The 21,189-nt window shown below is 38.0% G+C and overlaps 1 protein-coding gene across 8 annotated transcripts in view; it reads left to right on the top strand.

Moving 5' to 3' along the window:
• ZNF536 (zinc finger protein 536) overlaps nt 1-21,189 on the top strand; it is a 326,681-nt gene that overhangs the window by 192,074 nt on the left and 113,418 nt on the right. For all 8 annotated transcript variants that reach the window (XM_004944212.5, XM_040645957.2, XM_004944211.5 and 5 more), the window contains one exon: nt 12,598-12,750. In XM_004944212.5, the coding sequence (XP_004944269.2) occupies nt 12,598-12,750 (153 nt within the window). The remainder of the gene's footprint in view (nt 1-12,597; nt 12,751-21,189) is intronic.

The following is a 21,189-nucleotide window of genomic DNA, read 5'->3' on the forward strand; positions in this document are numbered from 1 at the left end:
TTGTTATGTACCAAATTCTGCACGGCCTTGCCAGCCTATTGGAGTGGCTCCCACTAGTACCATCCTGAAAAGGCATGGAAACATGTGTCTCCACAAATGCAGTAGCCTGCATTCTCAGAGTTTAAATTAGTCTGTTGATTGAGATGGTATTTATTGCATAGTGGCTTAATTTAAGCTAGTAGTTGGCCAAAATGAAAATCTTAAGTCCATCTGAATTGAACAATAGGAGTTTGTGTCTACATTTCTGTACTTATCCTTGTGATTTTGTTTATATTTTGCCAGATTCAGAGGTTTATTTTACATTAAATTCATAGGCAGCTTTGTCACAGCAGACCAATGTTTTGGAAGTTTCACGTGAAACTATCAGTTTTACTATCTGTACAGAGTGTTTATAGGATCTGTTTAATGTTTTCATCTTATACGCCGCAGGTAATTTTACTTCAGAATAGTGACAAAGAGGCAAAAACATGCTCTTTCTCCATATGTTACAGATGTTTCCAGTATTGACTTGTGAAACTCCTCTCCCTTCCAAATGTGACCTGTGTCTATAATCCTTTCTCACTAACAAATGCATTTTAAATTAAAATTACGCCCACTTTGCAATATGTGATATTGCTGAGTCATTTTCTCAAAGTCAGTGCTCCTTTTAAGGGTTAGGTTCCCCCGTTCTCTTGCCCTGTAAAGATCTTTCTTGCACATCTTACCTTTCTGAGATAAGGTCATTTTCTGACAGCACTTTATGTCCTATGAGCATTCAGCTGGTAATTCAGTGTTGGTGAACACTTACGTGATGGTTACAAGAACGGTCAGTGATTCAGAAGACGTTGATCAGAAAGGATGCAAATGGTAGTAAAGCCATTCTCAGTGAAGGGAATCAAGCGCTCAGCAGAATGGAGACTAAAGTATCGTGCTTCATTAGGAAGACTTTCTGTATCTGCTGCTGCTTTGGGTCGTATGGGGGAATAGCTATATCTCCATGAATCTGAAAAAGAAGGTTTCACTGCAGCCTCATTTTCTTCTTGCTGTCTGCCTTGAGATTCAAGAAATTCTTTTGAACGTTTTGGTGCTAAAGGCTAAGTAGAAGAATTGGCTCCATTCACATTGTTCATTCTAGCTGCTTACTGTTAGGAATTGTAGTTTACAGAAACGAAGCATTTATTTAAAATAGTTCTATACATGTTTGACTCTCTCCAAGAGCATCAGTCAGTACCAAATACACTCATCTGATTGCAGTTATTTCTTCTGGCATGGATTTAATTGTGTCATTATCCACAGTTTTTTTCAGCCAAATATGCTTCCTGTACTTTACCATACACTTCTTAATACATGCAACTGACATCCACACGGTGGTTAGAATATTTCCAGAACGTTTTCCTGTATTTCTGTTTTCCAAGATGGTCAATAGCGAAGCCTGGCCCTTATAGGCATGGCAGAGGAGCTCATGAGAACATTTTGGCTGAATACCTGGTGATGTTCATGAGGTAAGGGAGCGGTGGCTGTTCTGCTGTTAACAGAGAGACTAATTCCAGGGCAAGGAACCTTTCAAAATCAAATGAGCAACACATCGCTGTATGTGTCTAATCTAAAAGGAAGAAGGAAAAAAAAAAAGCAGTCTCTCTGCAGTGTAGGAGTGAAGCAAATGAATATGGCCTTGAATACACTTTTTAATTTTTCAACACTGTATTTTGCCAACTTTAGTTCACTTTGTTGACTATTCAGTCAGACCGTTTTTAAATTAAAAAGGAATACATGGTTGAATTATTTATTAAACAAAAGGTGCTTCTGTGCATGCAGACTACCTGTTTTTTGAATTTCTTTTACCATTGGAGTTTGCGGAAATAGAATTTGAGAAAGTACATTGCTAATAAGCACAGGAATGGAATAACTCCCCTTCTTCTAAAATACATCTTTCTCTGTCTCTGAGGCAGCTAATAAACTAAATTGTGTCTGACTAGTTGCAGAAAGAAATGCTAGATCTTCATTCAGATGTGCAATTTTGACCTTATTGTTGTTTTCCTAGTCTGCCAGGCTTCATATAGACAAAGGGTTATTAATTTCAGGTAGAAATATAAATGTGGAGGAGCCATAAACAGGTGGAAGGAAGCACGCAAAAACTTTGTTCCTTGTTATGGGCAGCATGTCCCACTGGGTCACTGGTTCCCATTAGGGTGATGATGATGAGCACTTTGTGCAGCTACCTTTGCTTGTCTCAGCACTACACGTTGCTGTCTTTATGTTGGTGCTCCAGATTTATGTGCCTACAGTGTTTCTTGTATTTTGGAGGGAATGGAAGGCTAGGAAGCTCTGAGAGACCTTCCTTAAGTCTGTGAGCTTACTTAAAAATTAGTGGGCTGTTTACCTAGTATGGAAAGAGGAATTAACTCACTGAATCTGTGGGACCATCTGTCTGAGAGGTTGGTATTTCTCATCCCTGATGTGGCACACAATAGCTATGTAGGAAAACAGTGGTACAAGAGCTGCAATAGGTGCAAAGTGCCAGTCGAGGCAGAAGAGGGGCTTTGTAGGTAGGCTCATGAGGCCAGGAGGGCTCTGAGGAGCTCCCAGTTGCACTGGTGTGGAGGGAGCTGCAAGGCTGCGGCTGCCGAGCATTCAGCTCCGACATGGCCTGTGGCAGGAAAGCAGCGAGCAGCAGCGAGTGACTGGGCACACCCTGGCTTTCATATCTACAGATGGAGACCTAAAAGATTGCAGGGCCACAGTCCAACACCAGCACATGTAAAATAAGGCTCAGGATTTAGATAACTCTGTTCCAGCATACTGACGTGTGTGGCCACGGTCCAACTCCAACACATGCAAAATTAGTTTCAGGATCATTCCAGCATACTGAAGCCTATGCCTAAACACGTTATTGCCACTAGCTCAGCTAAATCAGAGGAGAGCATTCAAAATAGTATTTTTTCTTTCTTTACCAGGATAGTTCCATTGAAACATTGTAGATTTTCATGGTAGAAAATGGAGATTGGATTGCTGATATATCAGCTCCATATGCAGCATTTCTTATTTTTATAGTGCAATAGTAGCATGTTAATATTAGTGTACTCTAGGGCTATTTTACAAAATATGGGTACAAGTTGACCTACTAATGTACCTTTTGAGATACATCATTAGTATAAAAAAATTAATGAGCCCGTTCAAATGATACCGTGTTTAAAGACATCTTGGTCCCAATATGTCCGCAATCCACTGTGAAACCAATGAGGAAAAAAAAATACTGAGAAGTCAAAGGATCCCTTCTTAGGATAAGAAGTAACGAGTTTAATCAATATTTTCTCCGTTACAGCAAAACTCCTGCAATTAACATATTTTTAGAAAAAAGGTGTTGGTAAAATAGACTCAGCAGTTCAGAACTACTCGTAAGCATTTCTTCACATACAGATTCTTTTATTTTGTGAAATGCAGAAACAAGTTGTATACTTCAGTGGCATGTACCACTTAAATGGGAGAAAAACTACTGGGCAATCAAAGCAGTCATTACGTTTGATAGCGCTGGAAAGTAAAAAGTAAGAAAATACAAATACTGTATTTTGTCTGTACTGTCATAGTGTGTGCATGTGTTCTATCATATGCTGTGACATTATCCACTTTTTGGAGACTCTGTCAGCACCTCTGTAATCAGTAATCTGTAAATAGAATGACAGTCTTTAGTTCTCTTTCTTACTGTTGAGAGGAAAACTTGCAATTCAGCTATGCTAACCCATACAGTTTTCTTTACGTGACTGATTTTAGTGTTGGTTTCTTTCTTACTGGGGTCTACACAAAGATGATCCCGTGACATTTAAGTAATTCATATTTTCTTTATTAGAAGGATTTTATATAAAATCTGATGACCTGCTCCTGGCTCTTCTATCCTGATTTTAACACTCTATAATAAGGTAATAATTATGAAAAGGGTTCTTCTTAATCACTAGTTTGCAAAAACTTCTGCAGTGATGCCCCGTGCCCCAAGACCTACTTACAATGTGTCCAAGTCTGTCAATCTGGATTGAAAAAAATTATGTGTGTATATATATATATATGTATATATACAGGATTTGTCTAAGCCCAGCAACTCAAGGTGAAGCTTGACCAATGCAGTTATTAAACATTTCCATACAATTACTCAGCAGATTTTACATTATATTTAATAGATTTTGAACACTTTGTGGAGCTGGGTGTTAATTTGTGCTTTTTAGACTCTCACAGACTCCATGTTGTTGGACCCATGGGAGGAACTTACAGAAAATAGATTCAGTGCTGCTGTCTTCCACTTGGATTCACCATCTTGTCTACAGTGAGCTAACAGTCTTGAATTTTTTCCTAGCGTAGCCTGTATGCTATACCAAGTGGTTCTGTTTTCCCACAGATGTAGTTTGGGAACGAGTTAAGAGGTCATACTGAGGTGCACCTTACCTGTTTGTTTTATAGATGTGTAGAGATGCTGAAATGTGGAAGCAACAGAGTAAGTGTGGAAGCACGAAGGCGGCAGTATATTCATTCACAGAAGTCCAGTTAGTGGTTATTTTAGTTGATTAGCTAGCAACTTATTTTCTCCCTCATGAAATTGCCTCCACAGATCCTTACTTCTGGAGCTTAATCAGCAGTAGCAATCCATCCCAGGAGTGGGAGATCAGGAGTACTTAATTAAAGAGGGACTGTAAGGCAACTCTCCCAAATTGGATATCTGATCTAGCTTTGGCATCAGGAGAGCAATGCTAGGTAAAAGTGTTTATCAAGCTCCATGTAGACAGTCTGCAAATCTCAGAGATGGGAATATGATGCAGACAGCCTGTAGAAGCTGCTATAACCTGAGTACTATGGGCTTTAGGGCCATCTGGTACCTGAACACCTGCCTAGAAATAACACATACAAATCCAAAAGATGGTCCAGTTTGATAGCTTCTCTGGTTAGATTCCCCACTGGAATTTTCACCAAAAGCAGTAAACAGTCTGTGTGAAGTGTGGAAAGACCTCATCCTATCTGGTCAATAAGCAAGTGCCCATTTCAAAACTAACTCAGCTGAGTCAAGAGTTTGGGTAGGAAAATGAGTGAGATTTACATGTGAACCACAGACTGTTATTAGCATGAATATTGGGTGAGGAACCAGGATACTCTAAGCCTGTTTTAAAATTAGGAGAAAACTGCGGAAAGGTCATTTATGGAGAAGGTTTGGAGCTCACATTTCTATCAAAAGTACAAATGATGAGAATGAACATTAGCAGTGTACTAAAGGAAGATCTGTAAGTGCATACTGAAGCCCAGAGTAGCTGATCCAAAGAGTGTTTTGCTTGTGAAGAAACATGCTCTGTACAGAGAAGTACAATAAGGTGTTCTGGCAGCTCAGACGTACACTTCTGAAGAAAGCAAGAACAAACAGAAGCTCATCACTGGGAGTAACTAATGTTACATTCAAGACAGCAAACAGATCCGTTGTTCAATAAATGAAGAAGTACATCCTGTTCTAAAGCATCCACTTTCCTGTGGAAAGATTATATGAAAACTAGTGGAATATCACGAACCTTATCAGTGATTAACAGCTTAACAGCTTTGATCTATAAATCCAAATTACAGAATTGGGTTGGCAAAGACATGGTACTGTAATAGCAGAAATGGAAAGCCAGTGAAGGGGTTTTGTGGTTCAAGAGTCTTGCATGCAAAGGATTTAGAAAAGAGAATAACAAGATTTTGAAAGAAACTAGCAAAGATGGTATGATAGGGAGCAACTATGTGACCCACAGCCATTTGCATCAAGCTCAGTGCACATTAGCTGGAGCTTCCAGGACTGAGCAGTGATGCCATGAAACTGAAGACTAGGCAACAAAAAGCAAGCATTCTCATGGCCTGTTCCTGATGCTTGTTTACTCCAGTGAAGGACTATGCACTGGTCTGACTGCATAAATCGCAACTTAATCATATTTTTAATTATAATGGTGCGTGTGCATATGATTTCAGAACGGCCCTAAAAGTCAAGAGCATTGGAAACAGGCTGAAGATGTTTGATATGTTTGCACTTGCCAATATTAAAAAACTTTCTTCAGCACTCTTTCCACTTCCATTTTGATTAAATTTCAGCAACATCGGTATTTCGATAACATGCTAAGGTCCTGATTCAAATCTAAGTGTTGAAGCATCACTGAATTCAGTGGGGTTGACGAGATATACAGCTGCAGGATTAAAGTTTAAGGCTTACTTTCTTCTTTTGGAGAGCTAACAATATGTGTGATGTTATTTAACTGTAATCATCTCGGGGCACGGACTGCATTCTGTTTCTTTAGTTAACTGACATAGTATCACTTATTAGTAAAACAATACAGAAAATGAACTATTTTCTGTTCTATCGACAATTTGCATCTTACATAGTATTTCATTTTAAGTAAGTATAAAATCTTACCCTGAATGGTAAGATGTAATTGCTGATCATGTATCTCTTTGTTCCAGACACTTTTATAAAAGTGTATGTATTATGTATGATGTGACCTTCAAATGTCATGAATGCGTTGTGCAATAAACTGTCAATATTTGTGGCTATAAGGTACTAGATGACTTTTACAATAATTGGAACAGCTTTATTAAAAGCTTGGATCGCTCAGCTGGTTAAAGAGAAAGACACAGGCCAGTGTTTATCTGTGAGTTTCCTTCTGCCAGCTGTTAAATGAAAGATATTTTAAGATACTTAAGATGTCTTCTTTCTTAAAAAAAAAAAAAAAAAAGGTAGGGAGTAAGAAGGTCTATTGGTAAAGTTTTTCTCTCAAAAAATCTTTTTTAATAATATGAATTCTCAGTCCAAATAGAGCTTTGTATGCTAATGAATGGGGAATAAGCCAGAAGGTTGGACTAGGTGATCTCCATAGGTCCCTTCCAGCCCCTACGATTCTGTGATTCTATTTTTTGAGTTCCCTGTCTGATTTTGTCTTTTGGTCACAGGATTCTTCAGGCAATCAGACAGCTAAAAAGATGTGCTCTGAAACTGTGTTTGAACTTTGATTATCTCAAAAGGTTTAAAGATTTTAACAATTTTGCAAAGTAAGACCACTAAGAACTCCAAAACAAAAACTCTGTAGGGAAACTGATTGAAATGAAGAGGATAAGAAACATTTTGTGATAAACAGCTTAATTTTGGTTTAGTATCTATTGATATTTCTTTATGCTTATATATATAGCCATTTACATGTTTCCCAGAATGCTCACCACAGTAAAAATCCGTACTATAATACCTGAAATTTGCATACATGCAGTATTGTTGTGCAACCCATCGCGTGTGAAAGCCACCAACTGTCTGTGCATCATGTGCCCAGAGTCTGGGCTTAGGGTATATGTATTGCCCCAAAGTCACCAATTAATGAGAAATTACTTAAAATATTCTGACTCCTCTTCTGTTGTGCCTGAAATAACACCTATGGAGCTCCCACGTAGCCAGAGGTACTGGTGATGGCCACGGTGAGCCCACTTCTGGATGTGTCAGGTCTTATGTGTAAACTGATGCGAGTATTTTGCTTCAGTTTCTACTTTAGATTTAGTTTGTACTTTAAATTTAAATCTGCTAATGCACTCATCGGCAGCACAGGCAGTGTAGTTTGTGCCTTTTGTTTGCTTGCGCGGGTCGGAGGGCTAAGTGGGAAGTCTGATGTCAGAAGCGGTATCTCTTTATTTACCAGTGGAACCTTTGGTATAATCTTTATTTCTAATAATACAAACAATATGAATGCTGTTTTCTCACTAGTAGGCCTCCTTTCCAATTCTCGTCTAAAATAGCTCTCTGTTTAAACAAATTCTCTGCCAATCCATATTAATACTCAACAGTTTAAGATTCCCATATATGGTCATTCTAAAACCTAAATCCTTGATGAAACAATAGAGACAGCAAGTTGTTCCTGACCTAAGACATTAGTAAATCTTTCCGGAGGCCTAAAATATAACTGTAATATTCAGTAATATTAGACTTTTATTTTAAGCCATGAGCTTCACTAGCAAGAAGTGTAGGAACATCTGCTAAAAGGATTCTAATTTCAAATGGTAAGCACTGGGCCAGAGTTTGGGCCATTTTCATCTACGCATATTAGCTGAAGCTACTCCAGGTAGCTGAAAAAATATCATTAATTATATCCCCGTTTTCAGTATTATTCAAGCTTTCTCTAAGGAAATAAAGGTAAAGCATGTTTTCCCAGAAACTTCTGTGTACCCTTTGCTGCTTTCCAGGGAATGAGGTGGTCAGAGTCCAGGCATACTTGCATAATGATGACAGCAGCGACAGGATTAAAATGTTGAATATCTTCTAACTATCATCTTGACATTAAATCGAGAATAAAATTTTTCCTGCTAAGGTAATTGTATACAAAGTGGGTTTATCTAAGTGGTTTATAGATCTTTAAAAAATTGCCTCCTCGTGTTGCACCACGTTTCATTAACTTTTGCAGGCAGCTCTAAACAACTACAAATATTTTGAAATTCTGAAATATACAAAAATGTGGGATTATGTGCAGCTTTAAAAGCTTCTGGACATATGTTCAAAGGGTTCTTTAATAATGCCTGAAAAATGTGCAAGAGAAAACACATATTTGTAAGTGTGATTACCTATTTTGTGAGCTGATTACCTTTTCCATGTGATTGCCTGTTTTTGGCTAATAATCCTCGCGTTGGCAAATTCCAACTGACTTCGCTGATCATTCAGTCTGTGTGAGGACTGCAATTTACCTCCTTTGAACATGAAAGTGCCCCTTTGTGAATCCCTGTGCTTGTACATACATGCAGCAAATAAAGTCTCTTCCAGAATTTAAAGGACATGTATGGAGAGGATCCTTTGAAAATTTGCTGCTAACATGACTGAAGTCCCAACCAACTGAAAACATGCTTCTTTTTACAAAAGCAGTCAGTCCTTTTCTAATCACTTTTATAAGCCCATCCCAGAAAGGTATTTCAGTCTTGCAGAAAACTTGGGCAAATTTCAATTTCTTTTTTCTTTGTATTGTTTTGTGTCGTTGCTTAATTTTCATTTCAGACCGTGTGGCAAACAGGTTTGTTCACATTTTGGTCAAATTGGCCCTTTGGTTATGTAGCTATTTACTGTGTTCTGAGATGAATGTTAAAGTGGAGTGTTCCTTGCATTTTTCCTATTAGGACATGGGATGGTTAAGTGCACAGCCAGAGGACTGCAGCTTTTCAAGACAAAGCCACTGGCAGTTGTTTCTGAGTGCTTGGTAGGAGACTGTCACCATAAAGGTGTGAAGGGCGTTGCGCCAGGCCTAGTTGCTCTTACTGTTTGTTTGTTTAAGGTCCAGGTGGGTGGATGGCCATTCTTGAGTTGGTATGACCTTCTTGCCTCTAACTGAGCCTCTCGCCTTGAGACTGACTTAGCTTTGGTGGTCGCCCAAGGTATGACACAAAGACCAGCTTCTCATTTAGAACTCAATGAGAACGTTTCTTTGTGCAGTCCTGTACGTGCTGTGAGCGAAGCGAATGGAAAGCTCAGTGAAAGTAAGTTCAGAAAAGCTTTGGAAGCCTCGCATCTAGCTTGTGCATCTATACAATATTTCATACGTGATTCTATTATTTCCTGCACTTGAATCAGGAAAGGTAGGAATGGGCCGGAAGACATTCAGGATGCAGACCTGCCTGTAATGGAAGTAGGTAGTAAAAAAAGAAGTCTAATCTCACGTGCATCAAGTGCACATGATGTAGACCACATAACTCAGTGAACCACAACGACTGCAAGATAAGTAACGGTTCTCTTTCCTTCCTGATCTTTTATCCTCGGAATAGAGCAGCCTGAAAACCATTGCTCAGATCCCAAGTAAATCATAAATCAGATGGACTTGGTGGGGCTTATCCTTCTGCAGGTACTTTGGAGGGGGTAACAAGAGCAGGAGAAAGGGGCACATTTGAGGTGCAGAATAAGTAAGGTGGGATGTTTTTGTTTCTGCACACACACCGTTGTTGCCTTAGCCTGCATTCATCAGTTTGCCTCGTCACTCTTTCCATGCTAATTATTTATTCTTTTCCTGTTTTGTGACTTTGTTTCCCTCACTTTCCATGTATTGCTTTAAGAAAGTGTTAAACTCGATAGCAGTGAGATGTACATGCATTTTAAAGCTAAGCACATTTTAAACTTAAGTGCTTTGACAAATAGGTTCACTTTGCCAAAATGGGGCCCTAGTAAGACAAAGCTGGGGTAGCGTTTGATGGGGATAGACGACAGCCTTAAACATATCTTTTCATTGTTGGAAATAAAAGGACTTGGATGTAAAGCTGTTCATTCAGGTAGTGATGGCCTCCAGTACTTCGGTGGGCTTTGTAGGCAGAGGAATTCAAAAGAAAACCCCTCAACCCAGCTTTAAAGTCTTAGGAATGCTTTCACTGTGGGAAGAAAAATTCTTCAAGGTAAGGCCCCTGTTGGAGTAAAGCCTTTGGAGCTATCTACTGTATGTCTACTTAAATCTAAAAGAAAACTCTTCAGACCACCCACATCTTTCTTTGCTTCATTGTTGTTTTCAGTTTGCTTTTTCAGAGGGATTAGTGCTAGAGTAAACTCCATCGTCTCGCTGCCTTGAAAAAATTCAATTTTGTGTAAAGTGAAAATTAGACTCTTAAATCTGCAAAGCGAGCTGTTTATCTTACAAATTTATTCTTTTTTATTGGGCCACACATATTCTAGATAGAAAGATAAAAGGCAAATGGATAACAGGCCATCATTTAGAGTGACATATAGCAAAACATAACCAGTCGACTTATTCTGTAAATTCTTCCTGAGTGGCTTGTTAGCTTTATCTATATATTTATCTATAATGCTCATATAGTATTTATTGAAAACAAAAATAAAATCCTGCCGTTTATCATCATGTATTCTCTATTTTGCACTTCAGAAATGTTTTTTGCAGTCAGGAATTCTCTTTCTCCCAGAGCGGCTTAAGACATGAATATATACAACTTTGGAGGAGAACAATAAAGTGGGAAATGTAAACTCTTTAGGAAACTTGGAATTATGGACTAGCACCTATATCTGCTTTCCCGGATTCTGAAAGACAAAATGCACTCTGCGTTATGTTCTTTCACATACTTGTGAATAATTCAAAATGACAATTACTTGCCCTGTAACAAACAGCGTTCTGTAACCCGGCAGCCTAAGAGCAATCAGAAAATATTAAACAAGAATGTCAATTTTTAGAATCAGATTTTGACTTTTGAACGTTAGCAATAACTTGATGACATGCACAACTAACATAAGCATTGGTACATTTTTCGTCACGCCGAATCATCCCTTATTTCAACTTCAAGCAAAATTGTTTAGAGTGACCATTTCATAATAAATAATGAAGTGCCTGTTAGTTTCACCTTCTCCAGCAGTGTGGTAGGTGGATCTCTGCTATTTTGTGAACAGTTTTTATTAGAGCAAAATGTCTAAGTCTTTCTTACGTCCATCACTTCCATTTAAAGGGAAATGCTGCGTAAACTGCACTATGTTTCCTGACAGCTTTAGTTACATATCAGCTGGGTAGAGACTGAGCATTTTCAGTCAGTAGTTCATGGTTGAAATAATCGAGACTCTACATGCAGATTTTAACTATATACTCTCCCCTTCAATACAAAGCACATAGCTCAGCCTTTGCATCCAGGACTGGTAATGTGCCCATGTATATTGCATGCCCACAGTCGTCAATCCATTTCAGACTTTCAACGTGTGCCACGGTACTTTTTGGTGATAATGTAAATTGATACTTGTATGTCATATAACATGACCCTCTAAGTACAAGATGATAGCTGAGTCTTGTGTGGTATGAGTAATGACCTTTTAAAAACGTTGTGCATTTTGTAATTTCTGTGCCATTTTTTTCTAAGTTATTTTGTCCATAGCCTGCTTGAATAATAGCAGCTTCTTCAGAGTGGCTGAGAATTATGGTTTCTTCCTATGTCGAGAGAGATGAGATGTCCCGGAGTTTCACCCATTGTATTGCAATGCAAAGAGTAAATGTAGCTATAAGATGGAAGGAAAAAGCCTGGTAGCCGCGGGTGAAGGGTCAAAGGAGTCCCCCCTCATCTGACCAGATTTTCCATCGGCTTTCCCTTGATATGAGGTCACTCACCAGGTCACACGTTGTTTCTCTAACGCTGGAGCATTGCAGGAGAAAGTTGATTAGCTTTGTGTAGGCATTGCCACTTGTGTTGGTCTGCCTGTCCCTGTGATTCTGTTTTTATGGGGGGTTTTAACATGCTGATGCAAACTTTTTCCCTTTAAAATCGCGCGTATTTTTACAATACTTTCAAATTAAATAGACTCAACAAAACAACAATTTAAAACTTTTGGGGGAAAAATTAATAGGAACTAAGCAAAAGAAGAAATCAAACCAGCTGCTGACACAGCTGTTTCTTTTCTTGTATAATTCAGTTCAATATAAAGGTACCATATGCTGCTTAAAATGATGATAGGAAAGATGAAATAATTTAAGAGAATAACAAGAAAATACATGAATTGTCAGCATTCTGTCAGATTTAAAGAATGAAATAGACAGGTGTAGTATTGACATGTTTAACTTTGTGTTGTGTTAGCAGTTTTAGTGAGAAAACTTCTGACATGTGCTGAAGTGATGTGAGAACATTTCTGTGTTGCAGACATTGGAGAAGAAGCTGGGAGATCTGTAGGAGTCCAGCAGCCAGCTTTACTGAGAGACAGGAGCCTTGGTTCTGCCATGAAAGACTGCCCATATTGTGGAAAAACATTCAGAACATCACATCACTTAAAGGTCCACTTGAGAATACATACAGGTGAGAGGAACGACAGGAGCGGAGCGCTGTCTGCACATGCGATGTGTGTGTGGGGGTTTACATACGATGCGGCGAGGAGCCTTAATTCCCAGGGTAGATTTGGATTCATTAGCTGGAGAGAGTCTTTTGAGAAAGACATATGACAGTCTTAAATAAAAGCACAAGGAATGTGTTGTTGGATAAAGACCACTTTAATAGAATCGTCTTTTCCCAGTTGAGGTTATTTCTGTCTCCTTCCCTGCTTCATCACTGTTTCCTTCAATTACCCTTGTCCTTCAATAGGCATAAGCCTATTGGTTTCAGACTTAGTTATACTAACTGCTTCAAAGGCCTTCCTTAGCATCTACTTAGGGATTCTGTATGTTTTGCTCAGTTACTATTTTTGTTCCATTTAACATGCTCATTTTTAACCTCTCACTGTTCCTATGAATACATCAGCTTCATGGATCTGCTGTTTTTCCTTTCTGCATTAGAACTCACTCAACTTACTACTTGTCTGCAATAAAACTTACTGAGGTTTGCAACACAGTAAAACTTTCTGTGTTTTATTTTAATAACAAAACCAGATTTTCTACCCTATGGAGACTTACTGCTGGTCTAGATTCTTTCTTTATTTTTGGGTATCACTGCTCTAGATTCTAGAAAAATACAACCACGCTATTATAATTATAATACTATGTTTGCTTAAAAGTATATATGTGCTTGGTAGAGTTCATTTAGAGACACAGTATAGATTTAAGAAGTGCTATTATATCTGTATTTAAAATCTATCATAGAATATTAGTATCCTCAGATCCTGTTGATGTCATTTTATACGGTCAATCTGATGCCGTTTTCTTCCAATTCCTAGATCTTGCAGTAGAGCTTTTGTGCAAAGCTGGAGATTTAGGACACTTGTTTTTGTAGGCAGGCACACTGGGCACTGCAGATGTGCAGTCATTTTATCTTTATAGCATTTTAAAGAAATTTCAGGATGTTACTGCTACTTTTCTGATCAATAGGTAAAATAAATTGCATGAATAAATACTTCCCAGTCGTACCTCTCATGTGAAAAGTGTCACTGTAATTTTTTATCTCATGGAGATAGAAGATAAGAAGTATTGGCCTCCCTCTCAAAACCAGCAATTACGTTTCTCCTATGTGCTTGCACAGGTGTAATGCTGAATATTGGTTCCATGAACATAAGGCCTGAGTTTGAAAAATTGAAAAAGAAGGCTGAAATTTATTTGAAGGAAAACATTTCACTGATGAAATGGAAAAGTTTCTTCGTTTTATTTTTCTCTTTGGAATAGGAGTTGACCACAATGTTTTTATCTAAATTTTGCAATTTAGATTTATTATTATTAGGTATTTTTCAAAATGTAGTCTCTGTTTGGATTGCAGTCTGTTTAGGGCAGGAATGTGCTTTTCTATGTCTTGGGCTTGGTAGGAAAAAATTAATGCAGTACAGACTCTATGCGTGTGCTTTCCAGCACTGTAAAAATTAAAGCAGTTGTTTTATTGGGAAATATTCCTGCGACTACGAGCTTTAAACAGTTTGACATTTTTACTAATGGAGAAGTAAAGGAAAATTCTTTAAAATAACCTGAGCATATCCATCTCTTTCTTTTACCTTATTACATAGGGGTCGTTTTGTTGTTGCTTTTAAGATGGCAGTGATCATGTGTTTGTGGCTTAGAACTAATGGAAAGTAAATTAATTGCAATGGAAATATTCCTTAAAATTTTATATTAAAACTTACTAATCAAAATTAAAACAAGAACAACTAAAGCATGTGAAGTATCACATAAAAAAGAAAAAGAAAACATCATACAGACTGTTAAAACAACATTTGCAATATATTTAAAAGGCATTATAATTCTAAAATAGATAAAGATCATTTTCCATTAGGTTGAGAACAAAGTATTTGTAAATAGTGACAAGAATATGTTTAAATGGAGCAGTGTTTTACATATTGGAAGTAATCATAATAAATATTATAAAAATGTAAATTGGCAAATTACTAGAGTTATTAAATAAAAATTAAGTTGCTTTGCTCTAGATGGAAATGATGTAATAGGTATCAGTTATTAAACAAATACTGGTTAGCTCACACTACCAGGGACAGTTTCCTGCTTTTTATGTCATACTCTGTCTTTATTATATGCCTGGATCATATAACTGACTGATAAAAAACACTTTACTGTGTTTCTCCACTACATTAACTCAATTACTGTTCTTGTTCTCACAGCACCTGTTTGTTAGAGAGGAGCTCAAGCAGTTCAGCAGAAGTCAGGTTCCTTCGAACATCTGTGTGTTTGGAGGCACATGAGTAGGTTGGTTTGGTACGCATGCCAAGACAAGACCCAAAGTCTGATCCAGCCAAGAGGTGCTTCCGTGGCACTTGGCCCAAAAAAGCTAGAGAAGCTGTTTAATCCTTCATGAGCAGAGGGTGCTATGCTCTGTTTTAAAAGCATTGGCTAGTGACTTGGGTTGCTTCTTTTTTTTTTTGTTGGATACTATGTGGCTGCAAATTTCTCAGCGCTGGATCTCAGTGTCTGTGTAGTTTGCTATCATATGACCTTCTCAAAACCAAACCAAAACAAAGCAGCCACCAAAAACTCAGTGGAGACCAACCTACAATTGTAGGGCTTTCTGTACGTGTGTTATTCTCTGCTTCCAACCTGCCAGAGAACAGCGTAGCTCTTCTTTTAAGAATTTCAGAAGTGTCAGTAATGGCATGTGAAAAGAATCAAAGAGCCATCAATCAGGATATCTGTCCAGGACAAGTGAAAACTGGATCCAGGTGGTAACAGAGAGTAGACACGTGGGTGGAGGAGCCACTTTGTGGTTCAGCCTCATGGTTATAAGCTAACCATGGTACAGCTCTGAAGCTTCTAACACGGAAGGCTTGGATGCCCTTGGGCTTTGAGAGAAGGAAACTTGTCAAAGGATCTCAGACCAATACTGTGCTAAATGCAAGTGTTCCCAGAATTTGTTTTTCTTCTCTGCAGGCAGCAGATTAGGGTTCCATCATTCAAAAAGCTGAACATCTCTTTATGTTCCTTAGCGCTCTGAGTTCCCACCAAAACCAACGAGACACGTATGTGTTTTACTTTACATACCTAGAACTTGGGACAGCATAGAAACAGTTAAGTGTGAAAAGTTTCAATTTGGTGTGTTCTGATTTTGGCAAGCAACATATGATGTGGGGACCAGTCCTCAGATTAGCTCTAGCACCTCTTTGTGCCTTGCATTAGCATTGAAGAGCCGCTGCAGATGTAGAGCATCTGGATTTTTGTGATGGTTAGGTGCTCAGGTATATTCCCCAGCGTCACTGGCACAATTAAATCCCTTGTGTAATAACAGTTTGCATGAGTGAAGTATAGCCCTGAAGAAGGTTTAAATTGTGCTAAACCAAAGAACCCTGAGATAGAATAGGAAGAAGCAGCTTGGCCAGGCTGCATCAATTAACGGAGAGTATGTTTTGATATGTGTCATATGTATCTTACATGTGTTAAATACATTTGTGGTGTTAACTGCATTTTCCCTTGGAAATGCTATCGGCCGATTTTAAAGCATGCTTAGAGGGATTGATGAAATACGATAAAAATGGTGCTGTTTTAAATGAATTCAATTCACATTTTCTTCCTAAAAAAAGACTGCCTGTTGCCATTCTCTGAAGGCGCTTGTAGTGGGATGAGCAATATGAATAATTAAGGAAAATGGGTATGTGTGCTCCAAGAGGAGACAATTTTGGTATTGAACATCCTTTATTCTTACATTTCTAAGATGAACTAAAAGGACTTTTCATTTCTCTAGATTTCTCCAGATTTCCCATCTTTAACACTGTACAGCATGCCTTTTCTCCTGTCTTAATGACATCCCAAACTTTTGTTGAAAATAATTGATTGAATTTAAATTTCCTTAAAAGTTTAAGAGGTAATGTTACAGTATAAATTTCCTACCAAACACTAAGTAGGGAAATATCCATTAGTGAAATTAACTACAGTTTCTAGGTAGCTAACAATGTGCAGTATACAGTAGGGCATGGCTAATGAACACTGCAGTGGGTGATATTTCATTATACAAATTAATGCTCACATTTTAATGGGAAAGTCACATAATGAATCTCAGCTTCAGTGACAGCAATTAGAGACACAGATTGTCCCCTTCTGGACAAGGCACTGTTTAGCAATAAGCAGCTGTGTAAAAAGTCTTCAGTTTTACAACATATATATATATGCTTTGGGGGAATTAGTGTACAGTTTATATTAATGTACTGAATCTTCTCTGCAAAGGAACAACTGTATTTATCTCTCTGCATTTTAACTAAGTAAAGACATGTAAAAAGACTAAATAAATGTTGTAGATGAGATATAAATAAATGAGAATATTCAATTACAAAACTTTATAAAAATTAAAATATTTTATTGTAATACCTCATGCACAATTGAAAAATATTTAATACACTGAGACAAAAGCAATGGTCTTCTTAAAGGATAGGACAGATTCATCGTATAGAATGGAGAAAAATAGCTGGTAAAGGAAAGTGGTAAAGAGAAGAAGTTAACTAGTATTTCTGACAAACAGATTAATTGTGTGGTGAAACATGTGCAGGATCCAAAAATAATCCTACAGAACCTTTGATATTCCATTTGGTTTAAAAAGTGTGAAGTGAATGATTAGAATGATAAAAGAAATTACCATGTAAGAATAGGCATAATAATGAACTAATTAAACCATACAGCAATTCATTTCTAAAATATCTACTGCACAATGGATAAAATAGGTTATCAATAACTGTTTCAATGGTAAAATAAAAAATGCTATAAAATGTTTGCAATATTTTCATTAAGCAGTATTCTCTGGAATTATAAGATGTTTGATTTCATTTGTTTCACATGAAAGAAAACCACCTTGTTTAGAAATTTATAGGATCCCATTGAGACTTTCATTGTCCCTGAGCGTCCATCAAAACCTCCCTACTGGCTGCTGGAGGTTTAGGTGTGGGGTGCTGGTGCTGATGCACGGACCTCACTGTGCTGAGGCACTGTGCATAGGCAAATTCCATAAGAATAGGGTTTCTAAAAAAGGGGGGGGGGAGGGAGCATTAATGAGCATTAATTGGGGAATGGATGTGCAGAAGGTATTACAGATTTTTTAAAAGGTGCATGTTGGCTATAAAGAAATATGAAGCTCATAGCAGTAAATGGGAATGGACAGTTAAGAAGTGCAGTAGCACTTGGTAAGGGAAACTAAAAGTAAAAATAAATAAAAATGTGTGTGGATATTAGGGTTTCAGAGAACAGGGTAAATTCAGTAGATCTGGCAAGTTTAACACTTGGTATCTCGCTAATACTGGATAAAAAAAATGGATAAAAAGGTATCAGCTATAGTAGGGAGGACTGAATACTCTTCTACTCTGTTCTCAGAAAAAAGCATTATGGGTTTTATAAGTATTTTCCAGTGATGCAGTTCAGCCATTAAGTAGTGAGACTGTTATGCTGTAGCCCACTACATTTTAATATTTTTTAGAATGAATGAGACCAGATAACTTGTAGATAAAGCCTTAAAAACCCTGGCTGAAGGGCCCTCCAAATCATTAAAATTCATTAGGAAAAGAAAAAAAAGTATTGGAAGATGGAACAAGTTCCACAGCTATTCTGGTTTTTCTAAAAAAGACCAGGAAGGCCCTGAAATTCCAAGTGGACTTACCCTGATGCAAGTTTTGGGTAAAATTACAGAACTAATTTGGTAAATAATAATTAAGATTTGGTCATCTTAATGCCGATCAAATTTAGTTTATGACACTGAGTTTTATCAAGTTCCTCGGGTTTCTCTGAAGTGCTGTGAAAGCAGCTTGTTCTACGTGACATTCCCCTAAAAATCAACAGTGTACAGAGGTGAAGTGGCATGTAACCCATCAGTCCCACAGCAGTGCTCTCAGCTCAGTCTATTTGGCATTTCATCGTTATTTGGAAGAGTGTATAAAATCACTGTTGATAAAATTTACCAATGGCACAAAAATGGTAAAATGCTAAAAATCACGGAGAGGGACTGATTAGTTGCTTAGTCGAGTGGGTTCTTCTCAATGATATGAATTTTAAAACAGCAAAATGTAGAGGAACAAATACTGGAGCCGTTGATGAACTGGGCCTAGGATTATGGTAGAGAAGCAACAGAATGTGAGCTGTTAGCTGATTGCTGTAGCTATGGATGTAAACAGTCTTTGTATAAGAATAATATCAAATTGAAATTTCATCAAAGCTTCAGTGGGTACCTATAATTTAAAAGGACATTCAATAATTGGAAAGGGTGTTCCACTCAGGAGCAAGAGAAGTTGGTGAGATGTGGGCAAGTACCTTTCTCAGGGAACAGATCTTTGATTTGAAAAAACAAATCATTTAACGTCGTAGGGAAAAGATGTTGTGAGGTTCAGCATAGGAAACAGACCTGGGACAAATACAAACTAGAAATAAGGCAACAGTGAAAACAATTAACCAGTCAAACAGCTTACATAAGGACATGCTGAACGTGTTCATTGCTGTGAACAAAATATATTTAAACTTGAGACAAGTAGGGTTTGTGTCAAATTGCAGTTGTGACTTTGATGCAGGAATTATCATGTGAGGGTCTTTGGCCTGTTTTGTACAGCAGATCAGACTAGGAGATGATAATTGTCCCTTCTAGCCATAAAATCTGTACATGTATTTATAATCAGTCTGTGGTCTCCTTGCACAGATAACTCACATGACTAGCGTTATTGGACTGCATTTTGAGCAGGACTGGTAGTACATTGAGTACTGCATTGTTTGTGCAACCTGCTATACTGAAAGACCTCATGCAAGTCTGTTTCCAGTTATCTACCAAGATTTTGCACAGATTTTACAAGCAGCATTGAATTTTATTGTTTTGTTGTATCCTGATATGAAGTAGTTCTTGTGAGATGCCTTGTGTCTTGTAAAATCAGAGTGGTAGATAGATCAGAACTGTGATTATGTTGCCTAGATAAGTTACTCTCAACAAGATGCTTGTTTTTTTTTTTTTTTTTTTAATTGTACACATTGGGATATTCACTCTTTCTACTTCTCTGTGAAAGGGTTTGCAGGGATGCAAACATGGCCAGAAAATTAGCAAGATTAGGATGATCATCACCTTTGCGAACAATGAAAAATGACTCTTGGATATGAAATGCAGAAAACTATTTTGAAGAAGTCATGTTCCCTCACTCTTACATGGCAACCTTAATTTATACTGATATTAAGTGTTAAATAACTCATCCAGACGCTGCTCTTGGCAGTATTACCCGGGTAGTCATTATACAGGATGAGTTCTCTGAAACATTTCCCCCAAGTGCGAGATACAAACAGGTTGTCTTCTGATGAGAAGTGTCCTATCCCCTTTAGTATTCTTCAGACGTACCCAATTATGATTGTTGATAGTGTCCTGGAAATCAGGAGTCCTTTGGGTTTTCCATCAAAACTGGATTGGTTTTTGGTTTGTTTGGTTTAAATTAGGTTGATCTTTTTTCCCATTGCAGCTTATAGCACTGTTTTGTCATTTGTACAGCGACTTACGTGGGCATTGTTAATCTGAATGGATGAAATAGTGTAAGGTATTCTTCACAATTCCTGAATTTAGGAAATAGTGAAACAGTAAATTTCAAAGATCGACAGATGATTTACTCAGTCCTTCTCCCTTCTGCCAGTGCCTGCCCTTGAAATAGCAACAGTTAAGATTGCTTTGAAGTACACTAATCACTGCCAACATTTGGATCTAAAAGAGAATAAAAAAAATATAAAAGGTTTGGAGTACTTCCCTTTGAATGATGTTATTTGGCCAGTGCTGCAGTGTGAAGGTGGCACAGTGTGTTGCTACGTGTTGAGTCCAATTGCAGCCCTTCAGTGTTAGATCTCATTTCTAGCCATGCAAGAGGTGGGAGCACCACAGAGACAATGAAGCAAGGTGAGGAGACACTTGCACTTTTTATCATTCCCCCTCAGTCCTCAGGCTTATTTCAGTCCTGTGTGTGTGGCATTTGTAGCGAGCTGTGCCCAGATCTCTTCTGCTGAAAGGAAGCTCGCTCAGTGGAGAGGCCTTGAAAAGGAGCATATAATAACTGCAGGGCTCTGCAAACAAAATAAGAGTACATTGCTGTGCCCAGTACTTCAGACTGGGGGTACTTCACATACGCAAAATAACCATAGTGTCCCCTCTAGTTAGCTTGTTTTAACTCTGAAACCCATTTTTAAACACAACTATTGCCTTGAAAAGCTTCTGCATGTTTTTAGCAGCACCAGCAAGTTGGAGTAGACGATCTCCAGAGGTCCCTTCCAACCCCTACAATTCTGTGATTGAGTGATTAGAGCAGCTTGTATTAGAGAATTCTCTTCTTTGCCGTAGAAGCATGTTATCCAGCAGTTGACATAGCGCCTGCAATGCTGGGACACACTTATT

The sequence above is a fragment of the Gallus gallus genome, chromosome 11 (assembly GCF_016699485.2).
Source record: "Gallus gallus isolate bGalGal1 chromosome 11, bGalGal1.mat.broiler.GRCg7b, whole genome shotgun sequence".
In the NCBI taxonomy this organism is placed as follows: Eukaryota; Metazoa; Chordata; class Aves; order Galliformes; family Phasianidae; genus Gallus; species Gallus gallus.